The sequence below is a fragment of the Martes martes genome (assembly GCF_963455335.1).
Source record: "Martes martes genome assembly, chromosome: 10".
Lineage (NCBI taxonomy): Eukaryota > Metazoa > Chordata > Mammalia > Carnivora > Mustelidae > Martes > Martes martes.
Genome location: NC_137898.1, coordinates 18815511 through 18836214, shown reverse-complemented (window position 1 = coordinate 18836214; position 20704 = coordinate 18815511). Strand labels below are relative to the sequence as shown.

The following is a 20704-nucleotide window of genomic DNA, read 5'->3' as shown; positions in this document are numbered from 1 at the left end:
CCTGGGGGCCCCCAAAGGAAGAAAAGGCACAGAAACCGCACTAAGAGTCTAGAACTTTCATTCTCCGGAAGCCACCTTAGCCCTATTCTGGGCCACAGTCAAAAGCTGGCCAGCTCACAACCTGCATGGGCCTCTGGTCCATGGAGACCCCAGCCTCGCTGAGAGGGATAGTAGTGTCAGGTCTGCGCCACAACTCACGTCCCCTCCCCCACCCTCTCCCCTGCACCAACACCCCCCTGCCCTGCTCCAGCTGCAGGCTGACAAGATGCCTAAAGCATTATGTCTGACTCTAACAGTGGCTTCAGGGGGACAAAGGAAAACTTGGCTGGCTGGCCTCTGGGCGATCCGGTTCCTTAGTGGCCAGTGTCCATACCCCCGATGTTGTGCAGTTTTTCCCACTACAATAAGCACAGAGGCAAGAGTGTCCTCTGAACCATTTGCCAAAGACTCCAGGCTGGAAGAGAGAGCAAGGCTGGGTTTGGGGGGTGGGGGGGGGGGTGAGGCAGAACAAGCACTAACTCCTTCAGTTTTTCAATCCCGGGTCCTGAGTGAAGCTCGAATACTTGTCTACACTTCTGGTCCTTAGGAAGCATGGTGGAGGCAAATCTTGTCTGGAGAAAGCCGAGGTCCAACACAGTACTTGGTGAACAGGGAGGCACGTGAATGCTGAGTGACAGGTGCCAAGGGCCAAGCCGAGTCCCACTTGTTCATCTGGGTTGGGGTCATCAGAGGGAGGCCAACTCAGGGTCTCCCGTCCAGGGCTGGGGAGCAGCAACAGTCAGGAGCAAGGGCCCAGCCCCCCTCCCCTAGGAGGCAGAGGGAAGGGGGCTGAGTGGTTGTCAGGCATGATCTTCCCCGTCTGCGACGTGGCGGTAGCCAGGAGGCTGGGCCTGTATCCGGAACAAGACGGTGAGGAGCAGCACGATGAGGAGGAAGAGGATGGAGCCACAGACAGCCAAGGCCACGATCACCTCTGGGCGGGCGAGGGAAAGAGAAAGGGCTTATCAGTATTTGACCGACAAAAACCTGACTGACTACCAGACACCAGGTGCTCTTACAATGGGACATACCAGGTTAGTGACAAGTGCTATAAAGAAAAACGAAGCAAAGAGAAAAGGATGGAAAGGTAGTAGGTCAGTCATGGAAGGGGTCGCTGAGGAAGTGACAATTTGACCAGAGACCTGGACTCACTGAGACACTTGCATCTGAGAGAAAGGGTCTTGGGACAAGGGCGGAAGGGGTGGGTAGACAGAAAGCAAGCACAAAAGGCACTGATGTGGGAATACATTTGGCACATTCTAGGATCAGCTGCGAAATCAGTATCACTACAGCAGAGTAAGTGAGGAGCAAACAGATCAGAGCAGAGAATCAGACCAGAAGCACCTGGAAGGCCGTGGGGAAGAACCTGGATTTTGTTTTCAAAGTCACAGGAAGCCACTGGAAGGTTCTAAGAAGGGCAGTGATATGAACTGATTATATATATGTGTGTTTGTGTGTGTGTGTGTGTGTGTGTGTGATTTTATTTATTGGACAGGGAAAGAGGAGAGAGGCAGGGAGAGGGAGAAGCAGACTCCCCACTGAGCACAGAGCCCAATGTGGGGCTCATGGGATCATGACTTGAGCCGACGGCAGATAATTAACTGACTGAGCCACCCAGGTGCCCCAAGAGGATGTATTTTAAAGGTCGAGCTGATAGGATCTAGCAGATCCTGCTAGTGAACCGGATTTGGGGTCTGAGAAAGATGGTATTCAAGAGGACTCATAGGGTCACCCTATGCAAGGAGGTAACGAATGTGGCATTCGCGAAGATGGGCGAACCTGGAGGAAGCGTGGTTTTGGGGGTAAGAGTGTTTGGTCTCAGACACAGCAGCTTGGAGAGACCTCAAGTCAGCAGCTGGATATTTGAGTCTGAAGCTCAGAGAGAAGCTCATGAATCTGAATCATAAAAGGATGGAACTCTGCACGGAGGTAGTATGTGAAGCCAGGAGGTTGGATGGGATCACCTTGGGAGTGAGCACAGATGGGGAAAGGCCAAGATGAGACCTGGGCCATCCATTGTTCTGTGGGGAGAAAAAGCCAGTAAGGGAGCCACCTGCAAGTCAGAAAAAAGCCAGAGAAGCCGAGGAAGTGTCTACAGAACAGTCGATTATATCATGCCCCTAAGAGATGAGAGAAGCTGAGAACTGATCAGGCTTTGATAAGAAGAGGCCATTGGTCCTTTACGAAAGGCTTCACTGGGGTAGAAGGTGACACACGCTGTCTAGCAAGAGTCTGACAGAATGGGCACTGAATAGCGGAACCAGAGTCTAGGCAAAGGATTCCACTTTCACAGGGAACAGAGACGGAGCACGGCTGCGGAAGATGGGGCCCTGACGGGTCTTCGTTACACTTTCAAGATGTGAAAGTGTAACTTTTCCTGTTTCCTGAGCCAGGAAACAGGAAACACTGGGGCCCCACAAGTCCCTGTGGAGGTGAAAAGAGATGGACCCGGAGCACCCGTGGGAGCTCGGCCTCAGGTGGTGGCTTATGCCAGCAAATAAGCTGGAAGAACTGTTGGTGGGAGGACGAGCCCATGCTCTCCTGGACACCCAGTTTCCTCAGCGATATGAGAAGGGAGGGCATCGCCTGAGAATGAGGAGGAGGGAGAGGGTGAGGAATGGTCTTGGGGAAGGGAAGTGAACTGTCTAGCGACATGAGTCAAAGGGCTGGAGGTACAGCAGCTCTCTGGAGACCTGTGGGTAGGAACTGAAAGCTGTTCTGGGATGTTCCTCGCAGAGGCAGGCAGCAGCTCACCTGTGTCCGCGGGCCCGCTTGCCAGCTGGCACTCCTGCTGCCAATCCTTGGGCACGACGGGCTCTGTGAGGTGCAGGAAGTCCTGCAGCGGGCAGCGGTGAGGGCAGCCAGGCAGGACCAGAGGCCAGGGAGCCTTGTCACTCTCATTCCGGAAGTACATCTCCACTGAGAAATTCCTGAGGGTTGACAGGAGACGGAAGCTGCTCCACAGGCCGGTACCCGAGCCCTGGGACCACCCACAGCCACTACCCGAGTACCCCTCCAGAGGGCAGACTGGTGGCTGCACTCACCCGTTATCTTCCTGGTACAGTTCAAATATGTGGCAGGAGGCGTAGGGGGCCTGTTCCCCATTGTAGACGTCCAGTGCCATCTGCAGCGCGACCAGGGTGGTATCATGCTGTAAGACAGTGGAGCTCCCCATCAGCACTGCTCCCCCCAGCCCCACCCCCAGGCGCTGGAGAGAGAGGAAATCCAGCTCCTTGCTTGACGACCGCACCCCGGGGACTACGGGAGCTCACCGCGGAGTAAACCAGCAGCTTAGGGAGCTGGGAGGAGGTTGCCATCAGGGTCAGGTTCTTCCGTATCTGAGCCAGCAGGACTCCTGAAGGAGAAGAGTCCCCAGTGTCAGTGGCACCAGCTACCCCGTCTTCTGACCAGACCTGTGTGTGGCCCTTCACCCTCTACTAGTCCTAGGTCTGATCACCGGCACAGGGAACTCTACTCAGGGGCACAGGAATCACGCAGAAAACTCTCCAGCACCTCTGCTGTCTTAAGAGCTTTCGCATGTACAGAGGGAAGCAAGATAAAACAAAATACCCGTATTTCAACACAGACATAGAGACCTGCCAATTTATAAAGCAGCTGCAAGGCCCTGCCGGCATCTGGACAATTACTCCGGTCTGGAGCAAATACAAACCGAAGCTTGCTTCAGAACGCACAAGATGGCGGCCACACATGGGCGCTCGCCACGTGTAGGCTGGGGAAAGTGTGACAGCCAGCTCTGCGGGGACTCGGATCAGGAAACTGGCATGTGTATTACTCTCAGCCTTCTCGCCAAAGTGGCCCCCGGTGGTTCTCTGGAGGGGACAGAGGGTCTTCTGACATGGGTGACACTTAAGAATATGAATGCTAGAAAAGAAGCACACACACTCGACAGTGGCCTTTCTACAGGGACAGAGGAGCTAAGCATTCGGAGGACTGGGGAGACTTCGGGGGCTAACGGGAGGTCTGGTCTCGAAGAAGCAGAGAGCACTACAGCTGGAGAAGGAAGCGTGGGAGAAGCCCTCCAGAGCAGATTTTTAATGCAGTAGGGTCCTGAGGAGGGGAGTGACGCGCTGCCCGCCACTCACCCCCCTGAAGCCGGGCCTTCTCTGCCTGCTCGTAGATCCCGAAGAGGAAGCGGAAGCTGAAGTCCTTTAGTCGGCTCAGACGCTGCATGGTTCGGGGTGAGGCCCAGGGCGGCAGGACCAGCCCATGTGTTTGCTGTGTATCGCAGCGGGCAGGTTAGCTTCCCAGGCCTAGGCCAGAGCCTCTCCGGGGACAGCTCTCCTCCCCAGCGGGAAGGTGCCTGTGTGTGTGTGACGGAGGGAGAGGAGATGAGACGTGAAGCTGAGGGACTGGAACCAGGACACATGGCGGACAGGACACAGGAAAGGAAGCTCAGGCACGGAAAGCGTGACTCAGCAGAATGGAGCTGGGCACCATGAGACTTCTGGGTGGAGAGGGCCAAGAACTGCTGACACAGAATAAACCATTTCCCACTCCAAGGTTCTTTTTCACCCATGAGGGAAATTCCTTGGTTTCACAAGAAGCGGCTTGCCTGGACCTTCCCGGTGGGAATGGTATCCAGGCATGGTATGCTACTTGTCCTGGTCACCTGGGCCTGCAGACGTTTGAGGGAAGAAAGGCCATACCCGGGACCCTAAGAGGGCTCACCTCACAGAAGAGTGTGTCATAGACATTCCAAACGGTCTCCAGTGTCACATCTGTAAGCCCTGTCTTGTTGGCCACCATATCCAGAAATTGCTATGAAAAATGGATCAAAGGGGATCAGTACCGCCCTGGGGGAAAGGACCAGTGTGGTGACCTCCGCCTGAGCCCCACTCACTGCATTCTGAACACTCTCATTCTGATACTCTGGTGTCTGTCGGGTCTCATTCTGTAGCTGCTCGTAGCGGGGACATGGGCCCAACGGGAACTTCAGCAGCTGTAGACCGAAGAGGGGGAACAGAGGCAGAGAAGGAGTTGGGGATCACGGCCAGGCTCACGGCCAGAGTCGTCCCTCCCACCACCTCCAGGGAAGGGCTGGCCAGTCTTACCCTATCCTCAGCGATGGGCACAGTGTGAACGGGTATAGGTTGCCAAGAGATATTTGGGTTGAAACGCTGCATCCCGTTGGGAGGGAAGAGTCCAGCCAGGTTGGCCTCAGCACTCATGAGAGTGCGGTCAAAGTCTGTGCTTCGCACGTAAACCTACAATGACAACACCAGTCTCTCCTGTGGGGGTGGGGTGGGAGCTTTGGCCCCTTGGACGGGCCATGGCGGGAGGACCTGTCCTTGATGGTTACCCGGTGAATGGGGCCCTCTCCGCCTCTCTGACCTTCCCTGTTCCTCTTCCCAGCAAAGGTCCAAACACTCAGCTAAGGGCTGGCTGTCCCCAGTCTGTGAAGAACTCCTGTGGAAATGGCTCTAGCTCAAATGCCCTCCCAGTCCCAAGTGCTCAGTCACTAAGGCTGTCAGTTCTGTCTGTCGGTCCGGTTTTCTAATGATGCCTATCTCCCTATCAACATCACGGTCCTTGAAGGCAGAAACTGTCTCCAAAGACATACACCCCTTTATGAAATGGCTTAGAGATCAGGGAGAGGAAATAAGGAACAGAAAGAATTCCTTGTGCAAAGGGAGGAGGATGCAGTGGGGCAGGGCAAGACCAGGACAGAGCTGCCCCTCAAGGGAACAATAACATCGAGATGCCCGTGGCCAACAGTGGTAACCAGAGGAACAGCCAACCCCCTCCCTGGGGTGGAGGGCCTCAAGGAGCTGGAACACTGGCCAGTCTTCCCTGACACGCCTTCTCTACACGTGATCCCTGCTCTTTATCTCTTGGCCTTGGGTGGTTTATCATGTCACCCTCACTACACTCTAAGCTCTGCGAAGACGGAGATCCTATCTGTGTGCTGCACCATTAATGCAGAGTGCTAGGACAGCACTCTGCCCTTAGTAGGTACTCGAGAAGCATCTTGGATGGGAAATCCAGGTTATTTCACAGAACCAGGAAAGACTTCGCTACGCCCTTAAGCCTAAGCTTGGATCCTTGATCTGTTTTGGCCCTTTCCGAGTCAAAGAAGGGCAACTTGGCCTCTGGGACTGTGTGCTATACAGCTCTGGGATGCCTTGTCCTGTAGGTGTAACCGAAAATGCATGGAAGGAGGCCAGAGTGGCCCAGGCTCCTTGAGGGCAGAGGGTGAGAACAGCAGTTTCCCTTCCCCTTGCCTCTTGGGCTCCCAGCCTTACCTCTTGCCGGTGGTAGGAGGTGTTGAGAAAGCCTTGGTAGCGCTGCCGCAGAGCCTGGCCCAGCTCCCAGTGCTGTCGCATCCCCTCCTGCAGACAAATGCAAGGGTTGACAGGGAAGGGACAGCTCACACATCCCACAGGACTTAGGCAGTGTTGCTTTCCAAATCTACCCTGGCTGGAAGTAGGAGTGGGTCAATCTGATCACAGAATCATTTATTAAGTGGCCCATTGTGTATGTCACCTGTCCTGGGCACAGAGGAAAGTAAGGTTGAGAAATCTGGTCAAAGTCAGCAGCCACGTGGGAAATGACAGTTCGGTGGGGCCCCCAAGTTCTGCGGTCTGCTCTCGAGGTCACTCATGCTACAGCACACCCGGAGAGGGGGCCTGGCCTCTGACCCACCTTGGTTAGCTGACCAAACCCCTGAGGCCACTCATCTTCCTGATAGGGGTCCTTGGGATATGTCTTCACTGGTGAACGGTCTCCATGTCGGTATAGCTGAGGAAAAAAAAAATAGTTTGCCTCCAGGTCAGAAGGTTCCTCGATGGGGACACAGGGCCCACCTTTGCCCTGCTGGGGAAGGAAGCCCTGCTCCTTCTGTGAAGCCTTAATTCTGCTCACTGCAAAAGACCCCAGCTCGGAAGTCACTAACTTTGAACAGGTTCCAGAGATTCTAATTTGGCCAACACAACGCCAGTGGAGACTATAGGCGAAACCAAAGATATAGGTGAAAAAGGAAAAGAGAAATGAAAGCAATGCAGGTGGTGGGAGAAATTGGGGGGAAATCACCAAAGGCTTAAGGGTGAGTCTCTTGACCGTTCCTTCTATCACATCCCTTTCCCAAGACAGACTCACCCGACCTATGCCCTGATATAGAACTACTTATACCCTGCCTGCCCCACGAAAATAACTGGGGCTCCACTTCAATTCCAAACCGGGCCCCCTACCCTGCAGGCCAGGGGTCTCCTCCTAAACCCGCTCATGATCCTGGAGAGACCCCGACACCAGCCCAAGCCCCGCCCCTCCCTCCAACAGCGGGCCTGTGCCCTTCCAGCTCTTGGCGAGCCCTTGGGACACCCCATCTCTCATTACCAAGGTAACGAAGCGCAGACTCCGGGCCTGGGTGGGGGGCATCACCAGCAGATTCACGCCAAGAAGGAGGGGGAGAAGAGCCGCCCCGCTCCACGCAAACTGTCTGCCCGCCATCACCGTTAGAGACTATGCTGCAGAAAGAGGGTGGAACCCGCTGCGTGGCACCTCCAGCTGCCGCCCGGACGCACCCTTCGGGACACACGCCGGAAGTGCCTTCGCCGCCATCTTGCTAAAGGAGGGGCAGAGATGGTGGGAGAAGGAGGAATTTGGGAGGGAATGCGTGTAGGAGGCCCGCGATGCGGCCGCGGCGGAGGAGCGTGGGAGTGTAGCGCAACCTCGCGCGGTAGAAGATGCTGAAGACCTCGTCTTGGTAAAGAGAACCCCGAGCTCCGGTTGGCCCCCGCCACGGAGACCGAATAACAAGGTGGCGCCTGCTCTGGGCCGGACGTTGGCTGGGAGAGCGAGCGCCCCCTCGGGCCGGAGTGCCGCTGGGCCTGAGCTCAGAGCCAGAGCTGCTGCGGAATTCAGGCAAGGGTTGGAAGTGCAGGGCACCCCGCTCCACGCCCCTACCTTCTGGTGGAATTTGAGCCTTGGCCCTGGCTCTTTGCCCCGGGGAGGCTCCGTTTGGTGCAGGGCACAGCGTGTCAACAGTTCTTTGGACTCCTTATGCCCTTGAGGTTGGTCCCAGTGTAGCCTACAGCTCGTGCCTTTGAGCAAAGCTCCAGGAGACCTCTCACTTTCCGTTACAGTTTTTTCCCTGCCCTCCCATCCTTCCATTTCCGAGTTTTGGATGCCTGGGAAGGTTTCATGCTTTCTCCGAAACGAGTGGGTTGCACAGTATGTTCAGACTTTGAAAAACCAAAGCAGTGAATCCACGGGGGAGGAATTTCAGACCAATGGGGAGGTAGATATATAGGGATAAGGGGAAGGAGCATATCATAAAGTGGGAGTAAGTGGAGTTTCTGCAGAATCAGAGACCCTCCAGGCATCGGCCATTAGGATCCGGGTGCAGCCAATTTGGCTTCATGGCTTTGTGACTGAGCTGGGCGTGACTCAGAGCTTCAGAATCACTAGACCCTTGGGATGCTTTGATCAGATGTGCCCACTGGAAGTAAAATCACTTCAGATGGTTGGAGAAATAAAACCTGATCAGAACTATATGGGAGAAAGCAGGGTCATAATTTTGCCCTAGGACTTCGGATCCAATTACTTATGTATACCTTACAGTTACTATGGAGGAGTAAATAGAAATTGAGAACTGAAGTATGGGTAGTCAAATAGTTGTTAATCTTCTTACTTAGTCACAAGGACCTTTATGAATCAGATGAAAATTTACCACACACCCCCCCACCTTCTGGAAAAATGTCCACACACACAAATGGAATTTTGCATATAATCTCTAGGGTTCATGAAGAATGTCAGTAGTTTCCATAAGTCAGCATCTCTGAATCCCCAATCTAACCTACTGCCATTACTTAAAAGAATAAAGAAACAAAACCAGAGAGAAGAGCTTGTCCAAGGTCACAGAGTTTAGGAGAAGGGAATAAAACTCAAGTTTTCTGATTCCCAATTAGTCTTTAAAATGGGCTGCTTCTTGCAGGCCACTCAAACTGCATTGTTAAACCATACTGAGTGGCCCCCAAATACTTCCAGTAGAGATTCCTGACAAAGGAAACCTTTTCACATTGGTGGGGTTGAATGGGGGCACAGCTAATGGGCAAAATTCTGCATAGTAGTGGGCATTCTTTTTTTTTTAATTTTTTTAATTTTATTTATTTATTTGACAGAGAGAGAGATCACAGGTAGGCAGAGAGGCAGGCAGAGAGAGAGGAGGAAGCAGGTTCCCCGCTGAGCAGAGAGCCCGATGTGGGGCTCGATCCCAGGACCCTGAGATCATGACCTGAGCCGAAGGCAGAGGTTTTAACCCACTGAGCCACCCAGGCGCCCCAGTAGTGGGCATTCTTGAATGTTTCTTCTAATATATCCCTTACTCTTCTTGCAATGTAGCCAGACCTTTATGATTTCAGAATGTAAATCCTGGGCTCACTAAATTTTGGCGAGTAGAACAAATTCATCTTTTGCTTTTCTTCCCACTTGCTAAAGTATGTCTGTATCCTTTGTGCCTGCAAGTATCCTATGTAGGAGGGATTGATGGAGCAGATATTATTTCATTTCTGTAGGGAAAACAAATCTAGGAAGGGTGAAGTACATGGTGGAATCAAGAGCTAAGCCCTGGTTTCTTGACCCCCAGCTTCTGCATATTTTCTGCCAGATGATTCTGTGGTCTCCATGCCTTGGTTCCTAACTATAGATACAAAAAACTAGGCATGTAGATAGATAGATAGATAGATAGATAGATACAGGGGCCTACCCCAGACCAAATAAATTAGAATCTCTGAAAATGAGACCAGGTTTGGAAACCACTGTTTCACCCTGTGTTGTCAGAAGCAAACCTAAATCCAGGTGAGTTAACCATTTTTTCCATCTGGGGAGGCAGTTTTGTGTAATGGAGTGAGGTGTTTTGTGTTTGTTTGAAGATGAGTTTGAGCTTTTGAGTCTGTTATACCTGTGTTCAGATTTGATATTGGCCCACTTGCTAGTGACTATCTCCTAGGGTTATATACGAGGATAAATAAAATAATACATGTAAATATAAATGTATGTAGTAATAGATGTTACTTTTTTCCTTTTCGCCTGGTATATCATCTCTGAACTTGTAGGCCTGGGAAGCAGAAACTCCTGGGTTCTTCTCTGTCTTGTGATTGGAGGTTGGGCAGAAGTTGTTTAAGTGCCCTGCAAGATGACACCCACACTGCATCTTTCCAGAATGGTGAAGGAGGGAGCAAGAACCAGTTTCCCCAGTCTGTCCCTCCAGACCATAACTTGTGGCCTGCTTCATGGGAATTCACGTACTTTCAGGGGAATTTTCAAGTTTTATGTATGACTGTGAACTGGTGAATGCTCCTCTTTTTTTGCTTCAAGGTTCCCCTTGCTGCAAGGAAAAGCCTCTGGTTCTAGGTTCTAGGTTCTAGGGGTTCACAAATAGGACCTGGAAAATCCCCAGAGGTTCTAGGATCCCCCAGGAGCCAAAGAAACCTAGGAAAGGCCCCATGGCACTGGGAGGCTTTGCGCCTAACACCTGTGGGCTGGTGGGACCATTCTGTGGGGGTGGGTCTGGCAGAGTGAGACATGTGACCCCAGCTGCTGATTGTCTGACGACTTGCTCTGGTTTGGGAGAGAAGTCCCAGCGGTTGGCCTGCAGAAACTCTGTGGAGATAGTGCCAGCAGGTTTTGTCTCCCATTTTCCTCACCTTTCCCTTTTCATGGGTGGGGGGCAGGGGGAGGTGGCACTCCTGAACCCCTGTAACCTGAAGGGTTGGCTCTGGCAGTAAAGGGCTGCTGATGCTTCCTCCTTCTCCACTTGAGATAAAGCGAACTGATTTCCTGCCTTGGAGGAAGATGGCGCCCTGTTCGTTGAGCAGCTGATGCTAACCTGGGTCAAGAGGGCTCCAGGTGGGGCTCGCATGTGGTCACGGGGTCCTGGAGCTAAGGGTCAGGAGTAGATGAGAGAGGTGTTTTCCAACCCCCAGAAGATAGGTCATCAAAGCCCAGAGCACGTGCTGTCCCACGTTCCTTGGAACCAGGTGCTGCAGTTGCATCTCTGGCTGTACTTCTGGGGGTAGGGAAGGTGGAGGAGGGAACTGGTTGGATGGTGTGGGTGCTGGGACAGGATGGTTGCAGTTTCCCAGGGGTTGGAGTCCCTAGTGTCTACTTTCCCAGGACAGCTGGGGCCTTGTGAAAATCAGGAAAGGAACACATGCAAGAGGAATGGAGAGCCTTGTGCTCGTGACTCAAAGATGCTCAGACAAGGGTGGTGGCCTTATGAGGGGATGACCTTGTGAAAAGACGGAACAAGAGCTAAAACTGGAGGCAGAACTTTGAGATGGGGGGTGTCGGAGGGGCTTTTCTGAAATGTGAAAGTGAATACATGGGCAGATTTTGCAACACCAGGCAGCCTGCTGTCTTCTCAAGTCTCTGCTCTCCCACCCCCGCCTACTCCCCCACCCCACCCTGTGCTTCCTCCCATCTCTCACCATGCTCCTTCTCTGTTTCTGCTTTCCCTGTCCTTCTCCCATCCTGTTCCTCCACACCCTCTGTCCACTCTTTCCCTTTTTCATCTCTTCCCTGGTGCCCTGTTCATCTGTTTCAATCCCTCTGGCTGCCTGCCCTGGCCCTCTGTCCTTCTGTCCTTTAATGTGGGGCCCATGGGAACTGGAGTTCACAGCAAAACAGGAAGAGCCTGGGAGCAGGAAACTGGGAGCAGGGCAGGGGGTGAACAACCAGCAGTAACCTCAGCTCCTTGCCTCCCACATCTGGACTGAAGCATCCCCAGGGCTCCCTGTCTCTCCCACTGCAGTCCACGAGCCCTCGCTTCTTCCGTCTCAGTGCTCCGCTGGCCACTGGACTCCGCAGAGTCCAGACAAGAGTATTCCTGGACTCTGACACAGGAGGAAGAAAGAGCACAGGGACTAGAGCAAGGACATCTGGATTCTGATCCCAGCTTGGTCACTAACTGTGTGTGGTCTTGGCAGGGGCTTTGCCATGAGCTCAGGGCTCTCTGTGAAATGGTGCTCCTGTTACTTGCCCTCCCTCCTTCCTGGGGCTGCTTTAAGGACCAAAAGAGATAGTGAGGGGTTTGTGTGTGGAAACAAGCACTAGAAGGTTAACAGTGTGCAGATTCGAGGTGACGGGAAGACCTGTAGATGAAAGGATTGAGAGGGGGAATGATAACTGCTGCTCTTTCTTGAACACTTACTATGTACCACCCCTTGAGCTATGTAATACGTTGTGTACTTCTCATGACAACCTTATGTGGCAAACACCATTATTATTACCATCCCTATTTTAAAGGTAGGGAAACAGGTTCAGAGATATTATGTAACTCATTTAATCAAGATCACAGTTAGAAAGAGGCAGAGGCAAAGCCAGGCCCAGAGCTCAGGTGCTGAAAGCTCAGGTGTAGAAGAGGATCATATTATTTTTTTTGTTCACCTGTTCATTTAACAAACAGGGACGTAGTCCCTATTCTGTTGCCTGCTCTGTGCTAGGCCCTGTTCCATGGGCGACAGGGGAGATAAAATCAATAAAACATGGTGTCTCCTCTCAGGGATGGATCTCACATTCCAGGCAGCAGGGCAGGATTGCTATGGGTGTAGTCTCAGTAGATGCTGGATAGAACCTACCATCACTTCAGATGAATGGTTCCCAGATGTGAGAACCTGCATACCGTCCCAGGTCCATCCTGGGCTGGCACCTGGGTCACCTGCCATCTCTGCCTCCACCCCCATCCCAGCCCTGCCACTGCTCCTCTCTCTCCTGGCCTCTTCACATCTTGGTGGCCCCCTGCAGGGTACCGCCACTCAGAGACTCCCTAGAAGGATGAGCACCGGCCTCTCCACCCCTGGAGTTATTATCCTAATTTGGCTGAGGCCTGGGGCTAGTGGGGAGAGCTTTTGGCCTTCTCAGAGGCAGGGGAGGAGGAGGGAGGCTGGGAAAGCAGGCTGAGGCTCAGTGTTGCAATTCCAGGCAGTGCCGGGACCTTTGCTCTACGAGGTGACTCTGGAGGCTGCCGGGATTGGGGTAGGGGGTGCCTGGGAGGCAGTCCTTCTGTAAGAGCAGCTAAGAGCCACCGGGGTGAGGAGAGGAAGGGGAGAGATGTGGAACTGGGCGGGTCTATAGGGAAATGGGACTGTCGTGGTTGGGGGCAGGGGGGGCAGGGGTGAGGCTGGACTGAGGGGGCGGGCAGTTTTGCTGGGGAGGAGTCAACATGGTGGGGAAGCTGCCCTGTGGGTGTGGGGGACGGCGGCTAGGGCTCTGGTCAGTCGTCTCCGGTCTGCCTAGCAGGAAGGAGAAGTGGCCCGACCCCTTGGCAGTCCCTCCCCTCAGCCTTTCCCCACATTACTTCCCTGGGGCTCCGGTCCCTCACTTGCTCAGCTCCGGCTCCCAGTGCAAGGTCTCCAGACAGGGGATTGCACTGCCCTCCCCTCCCAGCAAGGGGGCTCCAGAGACTGCCCCAGCCGGGAAGTCTGGTGGCCTGGGGATCCGGTGTGTCTGCTCCTCAGCACTGGCCTGGGGCTCTTTGTGTGAGTCTGGGAGGGGGTGGGTGGGTACCCTGTAGATCTTAGGGGTCTCTGGGGAGAAGTGAAGGATGATGATGGTGATGGCAGCCCAGGAAGCAAAAGGATTCTATTTGGGTCCAGAAAAATTCCTGAGGGGTTCTGGGGGAGGGGGTCCTGTCTGTGAAATGGAGCAACTCCTGGAGGTAGGAGGTTTGTGCTGGGACACTGGAAAGTGACAGCAGTGAAGTTATCTAACAAGCAGTGAGTCTTACTGGGTGAGTGAGCCTCAATCTCATGCCCTAGTCCTGGCCAACTTTGGCTGTCCTCAGTGCTGGAGGAAGGGGAAGGGGCTCTGACAGAAGCTGGGCAGATGTGCCCAGACACTCTGTGATGGCCTGGAGGGGATCCCTGGGGGAGAAAAGGTGGCAAGGTGGGCACCTTAGCCAACAGCTAAGACTTTGGAGTCAGACCAGAGTTGGAATCTTGGCTCTACCATTGCCTAACTGTGTGGCTATAGGCAATTTACTTAATCTCTTTGAACCTCAGTTTCCTCGTCTATAAAATGGATTTAAGAATAGTCATGACATCATAGGCATATCTAGAGGAAGGCATATAAAGCTTTAGCACAGGCCAGTATACACATACACAGCAAGTAAATGTTGGTGGGTATATGAGTACTCGTAGGATCAGGAGGAGAAGGTTGATGAGGCCAAAGAGGGCCCCAGTTCTGCAGACGGTAACCTCGGTCATTCCTGCAGGACAGCCACCTTGGTAATGTCCAGCGCTCCAGGAAGAGATGTCCTTGTGGCTGGAGGCCCCTGTGCCTGATGCTTCTCGTGGTAAGCTTCTTCACTCCAGCCCTCTCCTCTGAGCTCAGATCCCAGCTCCTGTCCTCCCTCAGGAATAAGCCTCCTTCACTACTTGCCTTCAGCAGTCCCCTGGAGAGCAGTCCAGAGTTGTTCTCGGTATTGCTTGCCTCCTTCTGCCCAGACTACCTCTGCGCTGGGTCTGGTGCTGGTCCTTCTCAATGTGGGCTTGCTGCTGGGGAGAGCTGGCTTGTCTGGTGCCTACCAGCACTGGCTTTGAAGAGTTCTGTCTGACCTCTGAAGTGGATGCATGTCAGCCCTTCAAGGGGACAAAGGTTAACATCCTCATCTAAGGTAATGAGGTACAGGGGATTACAAGAGACTAGCTCTAGAGCCCACGTAAACCCCAGGGTCCTGAAGCCTGAGCCAACATTTTGCTGCCCTCTAGGGGTAGAGAGAAATGAGCAGTTTCCCAGAAGGTCGCTAAGGAAGTGGATGGGAGGGACCTGAGACCCCCTTGTGCCTCTTTTTCGGGGCTCAGACTCTGCAGCGGAGCTGTGGGAGCCAGATGCACAAGATGCCGGCAGCCAGGCGCTGGGAGGCAACACCTGCATCCTCAGGGAGGAAGCCAACACTCCCCAGTCCGGTGGGGGCTCTCTGGGGGCAGGGCTGGAGGCAGCAGAGCCTGCAGTTCTGCTCCCTGGGGTGGATACCCCTCCAGAGTCTACAGGTGAGGAGCTGTTGGATTTGGGGGAGGAAGGGGCCCCCTGGATCTGGGAGGGGTACCTTAGGGCTGTTTACCTTCTGAGACCATGGTTAAATCCAAAGGCTTTGGATTCTACTAGACCTGAGTGATCTGAATGTGAATTTTGTCTCTGCCTTGGGCCTTCCTGAGCCTCAGTTTCCTTATCTGTAAGATGGAAATAATAGTATGTATCTGTTACAGTTGGGAGAATCAGTGCATGTAAAGGGCTCAGGCAGTACCTAGGACGGAATAGCACTTGGCACATGAGAGCTACTTTGTCATAACAGACTAGACAGCATACACTGAAGGGGATGATGTTCACTGAGTGCTCAGCGCAGTGGCCAACTGGGCACCAGGGACTTTATACTTGGAGAAGAACATGAAGTCTCTCCTCTGTTTCCAGAGCTCCGTCCACAAAAGCGGAAAAAGGGGCCAGCCCCCAAAATGCTGGGGAACGAGCTGTGCAGTGTGTGTGGGGACAAGGCCTCCGGTTTCCACTACAACGTGCTGAGCTGTGAGGGCTGCAAGGGGTTCTTCCGCCGCAGTGTCATCAAAGGGGCGCGCTATGTCTGCCACAGTGGGGGCCACTGCCCCATGGACACCTACATGCGTCGCAAATGTCAGGAGTGTCGTCTTCGGAAATGCCGCCAGGCTGGCATGCGGGAGGAGTGTGAGTGTCTGGGGACAGGAGTGGGGGGAGAGGATGACGGGAAAGGGCTGCTGGGGTGTGAGAGTAGACAGGCAGCTGAGCCTACAGGGTCTTCCTACGTGGTCCCTAAGTATGAGTTAAAAATCTCGTCCTTGACTTTACCCAGTGCTCTCTGCTTTTCTAGAGCCTCAAACTACCCCTCTGTCCCATCCTTGCTTCTTGTGTCCCCCTCTTCTCCCCTCCTCATGTCCAACCCTGTCCTTAGGTGTCTTGTCAGAAGAGCAGATCCGCCTGAAGAAACTGAAGCGGCTAGAGGAGGAGCAGGCTCAGGCCATGTCCATGCCCCCAAGGGTGTCCTCACCCCCCCAAGTCCTGCCCCAGCTCAGCCCCGAGCAGCGGGGCATGATTGAGAAGCTGGTGGCTGCCCAGCAGCAGTGTAACAGACGCTCTTTTTCTGACCGGCTTCGAGTCACGGTAACCGAAGGAACTGGGGAGAGGTGGCTGTGCCCAGAGCACCCACCGGCTTCTTGATAGCTGACTCAGTACAGTTCGTTTTCTCCATCCTTGCCCTGCTGGGTAGCCTTGGCCCATGGCACCAGATCCCCAGAGCCGGGAGGCCCGTCAGCAGCGTTTTGCCCACTTCACCGAGCTGGCCATCGTCTCTGTGCAGGAGATCGTTGATTTTGCCAAACAGCTGCCTGGCTTCCTGCAGCTCAGCCGGGAGGACCAGATCGCCCTGCTGAAGACCTCTGCGATCGAGGTGGCTGGCAAGGCCGAGGGGTGAAGGGAGAAGCAGGGCGGGACTGTCTCCCGCAGGGGCTTGCAGACAGCTTGGTGGGGAGCAAAGGGGCCCCATGCCAAGACCAGCCTTCTGAGTCCCTGTTTGAGGTCTGCTACTTGCGTGCAGGTGATGCTTCTGGAGACATCTCGGAGGTACAACCCTGGGAGTGAGAGTATCACCTTCCTCAAGGATTTCAGTTATAACCGGGAAGACTTTGCCAAAGCAGGTAAGAACTGAGGTCAGAAAAGGATTGGGTTGGATGGAAAGACACTTTCTGTCACTGGGCTCATAGTGACTACAGAGACACAGGCCCAGGGTTTTTGGGTGGCTGTATGGGGAAGGCTCCACTTGTTTTTCCAAGACAGAAAGTTGGAGTGGTGATAGGCCTCTCTCAGCTGCTGCAAAGAGACATCTGACCTCTGTTGCATTTGGCCAGTGGTTTTCAGTGTTTTGGGGAGACCGAGGGGGTTGGGGCTCCAAAGAAGTGTCCCCTTAGAGGAGGAACAGAGAGGTACAAGACTGTCCCTCATCCTCTTTGTAGCCAAACAAGAAACCCCACTTAATACTGTGCTTCTGCATAATGTTTTGCTTGAAGAAACGATATCACAGCGAGGGGAAAAGCTCGAAAACCGCTGCAATGAGCCTTTTAGTATTTACTGAAGAACTTGGTTGTGCTCTTTAAGGATCGTGTGGACGATCCCCCCACCCCCACCCCCACCACTCTTTTTCAGTTGCTTTTTCTGAAAAGCTAAAATACATGTTGGAACCTGGCAATTTTAGGGCAGTTTTAGGATAAGAGTAACCACTCCTATCCTCGTGCTGTACCCCGGAGTGTTTTCTTCAGGAATTAGAGCACACACGGTGCTGCTCATTGCTACTTGCTTGCAGGCTAAGTGGTGTTGGCCTCCTCATATTCAGTTGCCGGTAACGTTTGTGTTATGGGAGTGGGGGTGGAAAAGCATGGAAGGCTGAGAGGGTTTTGGAGGGACTAGAACTTCGGCTTAACAGGAGACTGAGGAGTTGAACACCTGAGGGCATAGGCCTGTGAACTAGGACTGAAGCAGTGACTTCATTCTCGGAGTTGGTAGGTCCTGGTTTCCAGGGCAGAACTCATAGTCTTCTCCGGTTTCTGGTGACAGAGCAGCTCACGTGCCTCTTGTTCCAGCACAGGCCCGCCCATGAGCTTTCTAGGAAGGCCTCCCATAAACCCTAGCTCTGTAGCCATCAGTTGCCCTGGGTGCTGCTGGCGTGTATAGGCACCTCATGGGGCAATTTGATGACTTTCTCCAGCTTTCAAAGCCCAGCCCTGCTCCCTTTATCTGCCTGGTCCCTAAATGCTTATTATCCCCATCCTTCCAAAGCATGGCTGCTGCCTCCTTCCTAGCACCCTCCTTTCTTTTCTTTCTTTCTTTCTTTCTTTTTTTTTTTTTTTTTTAAGATTTTATCTATTTATTTGGCAGACAGAGGTCACAAGTAGGCAGAGAGGCAGGCAGAGAGAGAGAGAGGTGGAAGCAGGCTCCCCGCTGAGCAGAGAGCCCGATGCGGGGCTCGGTCCCAGGACTCTGGGATCCTGACCTGAGCCAAAGGCAGAGGCTTTAACCCACTGAGCCACCCAGGCGCCCCAGCACCCTGCTTTCTGAACGCTTTGCCCTTCCCCTGCCTGGGCGTTCCTTCAGCGCTTGCAGACTCGTGCTGTCTGAATCGGCACCTAGTTATCGATACGTTGATGTGAGCAGTTTTGCTGCCATCCTGTTTGCCTCTCATTTCCTTCTGTCAGCGAGGTCTTGGGGAGGAGGGGCAGGGGCTGTCTTTTGTCAGGTCTCCGTCCATCTCTGCATCCACTGCTGTGCGTGCACGGGGTGGGCAGCTCAGGATGCGGACCGAGAGCAACGGAGGCCCGCGCTCAGTGACCAGGAGTGGAGCTGGCAGGGTGCACGGCCCAGCTCCAGAATCTCCTCATCCTCTCTGTATGAAGGGGCCGTTCAGCACATTTTGAGGCTCAACAACCCTCTAAGAAAGGCTTTATAAAATGGCTCTTGTCCATTCAGTGTCTCAACTGTCTCAACACACACTTGATAAACATCAGGGGAGAAGTACAGGAAGTGACTAATCAGGGAGCGTCGCCTGGAAAAGTTAGCAGAAGGCTGCTGAGAGACAGCAGACAGACAGAGACAGGGTGGGGTGGAGCGAGGAGACTTAGTAATGGGAGAAGTGTTCTTTAGGTGTCATGACTGTAGGTCATGGTTTGTTGACCTTCACTCTCCTCAGCAAGAAGACTGGTTCTATGTTTTAAGTTTATTCATTCATTCATTTATTTAACAAATACTTATATAGTAGTTACCATTCTAAGGACCCAATGAGGTACTATTATTATCCCCATTTTGCAGTCGGAAAAACCAAGGCTCAGGCAACAAATAACTTACCCAAGGTCACACAGCCTAATAAATGGTCGAGCCGGGACTCAGACCCAGGCAGTGTGATGCCACAGCCCCTGCCCACGTTGCTGTCTTCCTGCTGGGACATGAAACATGAAATGTATCTCTGGTATTCTAATAACTAAGGCCAGTTGCCAGTGATAAAGTTTTCTTTGTAAACAGAAACAAGCTTTGCCTCTATTTCTAGAGAATTCCAGTGACAGCAGTATTATCATTGAATCCAGCACCTCCTGTGTGCCAAGCACAACCCTACATGTTTTGCCTGCTTTATGGTTTCACCATCACGGCAGTCTTATACGTTCAGATAGGATTCCCAGGTCACAGAGGAGGCTTAGAAAAGTTAAGAAACTTGCCTAATGTTACCCAGCAGAGCCCCGGGAGACTTCTTAGTGATTTCCTAACAGTTCCCCTAAGTTGAGGAGCTGGAGGAGAGAAGGAAGTTCCTGCTGCCTGTGCCGCATGCCCGAGCCTCCCTTCTGCCTCCCCAGGGCTGCAGGTGGAGTTCATCAACCCCATCTTCGAGTTCTCCAGAGCCATGAACGAACTGCAACTCAATGATGCCGAGTTTGCTTTGCTCATTGCCATCAGCATCTTTTCTGCAGGTGCGAGGAGGGGCGGGAGGGAAAAGGAGCAAGAGATTTGCACCAAGCAGAGCTGCAGGCCCCATAGGGCAGGAATTGTGGGAGTGGAAGCCCTTGCTGTGCTACTTTGGGAGAGGCTGGGTGGGGTATGTCCCTATTTGGGGGGTTGTGATTTGGGGTATAGAACTAAGACCCTGGCCAGACCTGCTCCTCAACTCTGTTGGTGACCTATAGACCGGCCCAACGTGCAGGACCAGCTCCAGGTAGAGAGGCTGCAACACACATATGTGGAGGCCCTGCATGCCTACGTCTCCATCCACCACCCCCATGTGAGTCTCCCCATGAGTCTCCCCTCCTCTCTTCTCCTCCTCCCCAGAGGTTCATCCCCTGACACACCTACTTTCCCTTCAAGAATCCTTCCCTGACTACATCTTGCACAGACAATTCGCTACCTCTCCCACAATTCCCCTACCCTTGCCCCCTTCCCTCGGGAGAGGCAGAAACTGTACTTTGTCCCCTCCTTCCCCCAGGACCGACTGATGTTCCCACGGATGCTAATGAAACTGGTGAGCCTCCGGACACTGAGCAGTGTCCATTCAGAGCAAGTGTTTGCACTGCGCCTACAGGACAAAAAGCTTCCCCCGCTGCTCTCTGAGATCTGGGATGTGCACGAGTGACTGCTCTTCCTCCCCCCCTCCCCCGCCCACCCCCATATCTTCTGTTTTCTGGGCTGGATGGCTGATCCATCCGGCTGCTTCCTAGAGGTGAAGCAGACTGAGAAGGGCAAACATTCCTCGGAGCTGGGCAAAGGAGATCCTCGAGTAACATTAAAGGAGAGTCAAAGGGTTGGGAGTTTGTGGCTGCTGGGCAGTGGAGGGTTCTGCTGAAACTGTGCTCCATCTGAAGCCTGTACTGCCCCAACCAAATGGATGGACCTGGGGGCCACTTTGCACAAGATTCTCCCAGGCCCTGCCCGTCCTGCCTCCACCACTTCCTGTTTTCCCCACAGGGCCCCCAGAGAAATTCTCTGCTGTCATTCTGCGGCTTGGCCATAAATGCCTTGGGGCTGCCTCACTGATAGGCCTGGCGCTCTTTGTACAGAAAGACCAAAAGGAAGATAGGATGAGCGAAACCATTTCTGGGTTGGGGGTGGGGGCACGGCCACAGAGGAGGAAACCGTCGTTTAAGATCTGCCT

General features: G+C 53.4%; 2 protein-coding genes across 14 annotated transcripts; one reads left to right on the top strand and one right to left on the bottom strand.

Annotated features, from left to right (window-relative positions):
• Nucleotides 1-42: 42 nt before the first annotated feature.
• On the bottom strand, nucleotides 43-7597 carry ACP2 (acid phosphatase 2, lysosomal). The gene is made up of 11 exons (XM_080817424.1): nucleotides 7393-7597; nucleotides 6703-6798; nucleotides 6303-6389; nucleotides 5112-5264; nucleotides 4901-4999; nucleotides 4729-4818; nucleotides 4143-4275; nucleotides 3312-3394; nucleotides 3084-3190; nucleotides 2794-2969; nucleotides 43-973 (listed from the first exon to the last, which is right to left on the bottom strand). The coding sequence occupies exons 1-11, from the start codon at nucleotides 7504-7506 to the stop codon at nucleotides 840-842; spliced, it is 1272 nt and encodes a 423-aa protein (XP_080673550.1). The 5' UTR covers nucleotides 7507-7597; the 3' UTR covers nucleotides 43-839.
• On the top strand, nucleotides 7586-20586 carry NR1H3 (nuclear receptor subfamily 1 group H member 3). 13 transcript variants are annotated; one of them, XM_080817416.1, is made up of 10 exons: nucleotides 7586-7920; nucleotides 14270-14350; nucleotides 14859-15047; nucleotides 15466-15732; nucleotides 15977-16185; nucleotides 16292-16471; nucleotides 16619-16718; nucleotides 19416-19529; nucleotides 19743-19837; nucleotides 20039-20586. In XM_080817416.1, exons 2-10 carry the CDS (start codon nucleotides 14308-14310, stop codon nucleotides 20183-20185), a joined length of 1344 nt encoding a protein of 447 aa, XP_080673542.1. In that variant the 5' UTR covers nucleotides 7586-7920; nucleotides 14270-14307; the 3' UTR covers nucleotides 20186-20586. The 13 variants fall into 13 exon arrangements, with proteins under 13 accessions (XP_080673542.1, XP_080673544.1, XP_080673539.1 ...); XM_080817418.1 differs by having other exon boundaries at nucleotides 7588-8069; XM_080817419.1 differs by lacking the exon at nucleotides 7586-7920 and adding an exon at nucleotides 10021-10905.
• The last annotated feature ends 118 nt before the right edge of the window (nucleotides 20587-20704 follow it).

Excerpts from the sequence above, each read along its gene's own strand:
- NR1H3 (XM_080817416.1), top strand. The coding sequence starts at position 14,308 with ATGTCCTTGTGGCTGGAGGCCCCTGTGCCTGATGCTTCTCGTG. Across the intron at positions 15,048-15,465 it reads TACCCCTCCAGAGTCTACAG|AGCTCCGTCCACAAAAGCGG; the intron begins GTGAGGAGCTGT and ends CTCTGTTTCCAG. Across the intron at positions 19,530-19,742 it reads CATCAGCATCTTTTCTGCAG|ACCGGCCCAACGTGCAGGAC; the intron begins GTGCGAGGAGGG and ends GGTGACCTATAG.
- ACP2 (XM_080817424.1), bottom strand. The coding sequence starts at position 7,506 with ATGGCGGGCAGACAGTTTGCGTGGAGCGGGGCGGCTCTTCTCCCCCTC. Across the intron at positions 6,799-7,392 it reads GTCTGCGCTTCGTTACCTTG|CTATACCGACATGGAGACCG; the intron begins GTAATGAGAGAT and ends TTTTTTCCTCAG. Across the intron at positions 974-2,793 it reads AAGCGGGCCCGCGGACACAG|AGGTGATCGTGGCCTTGGCT; the intron begins GTGAGCTGCTGC and ends TCGCCCGCCCAG.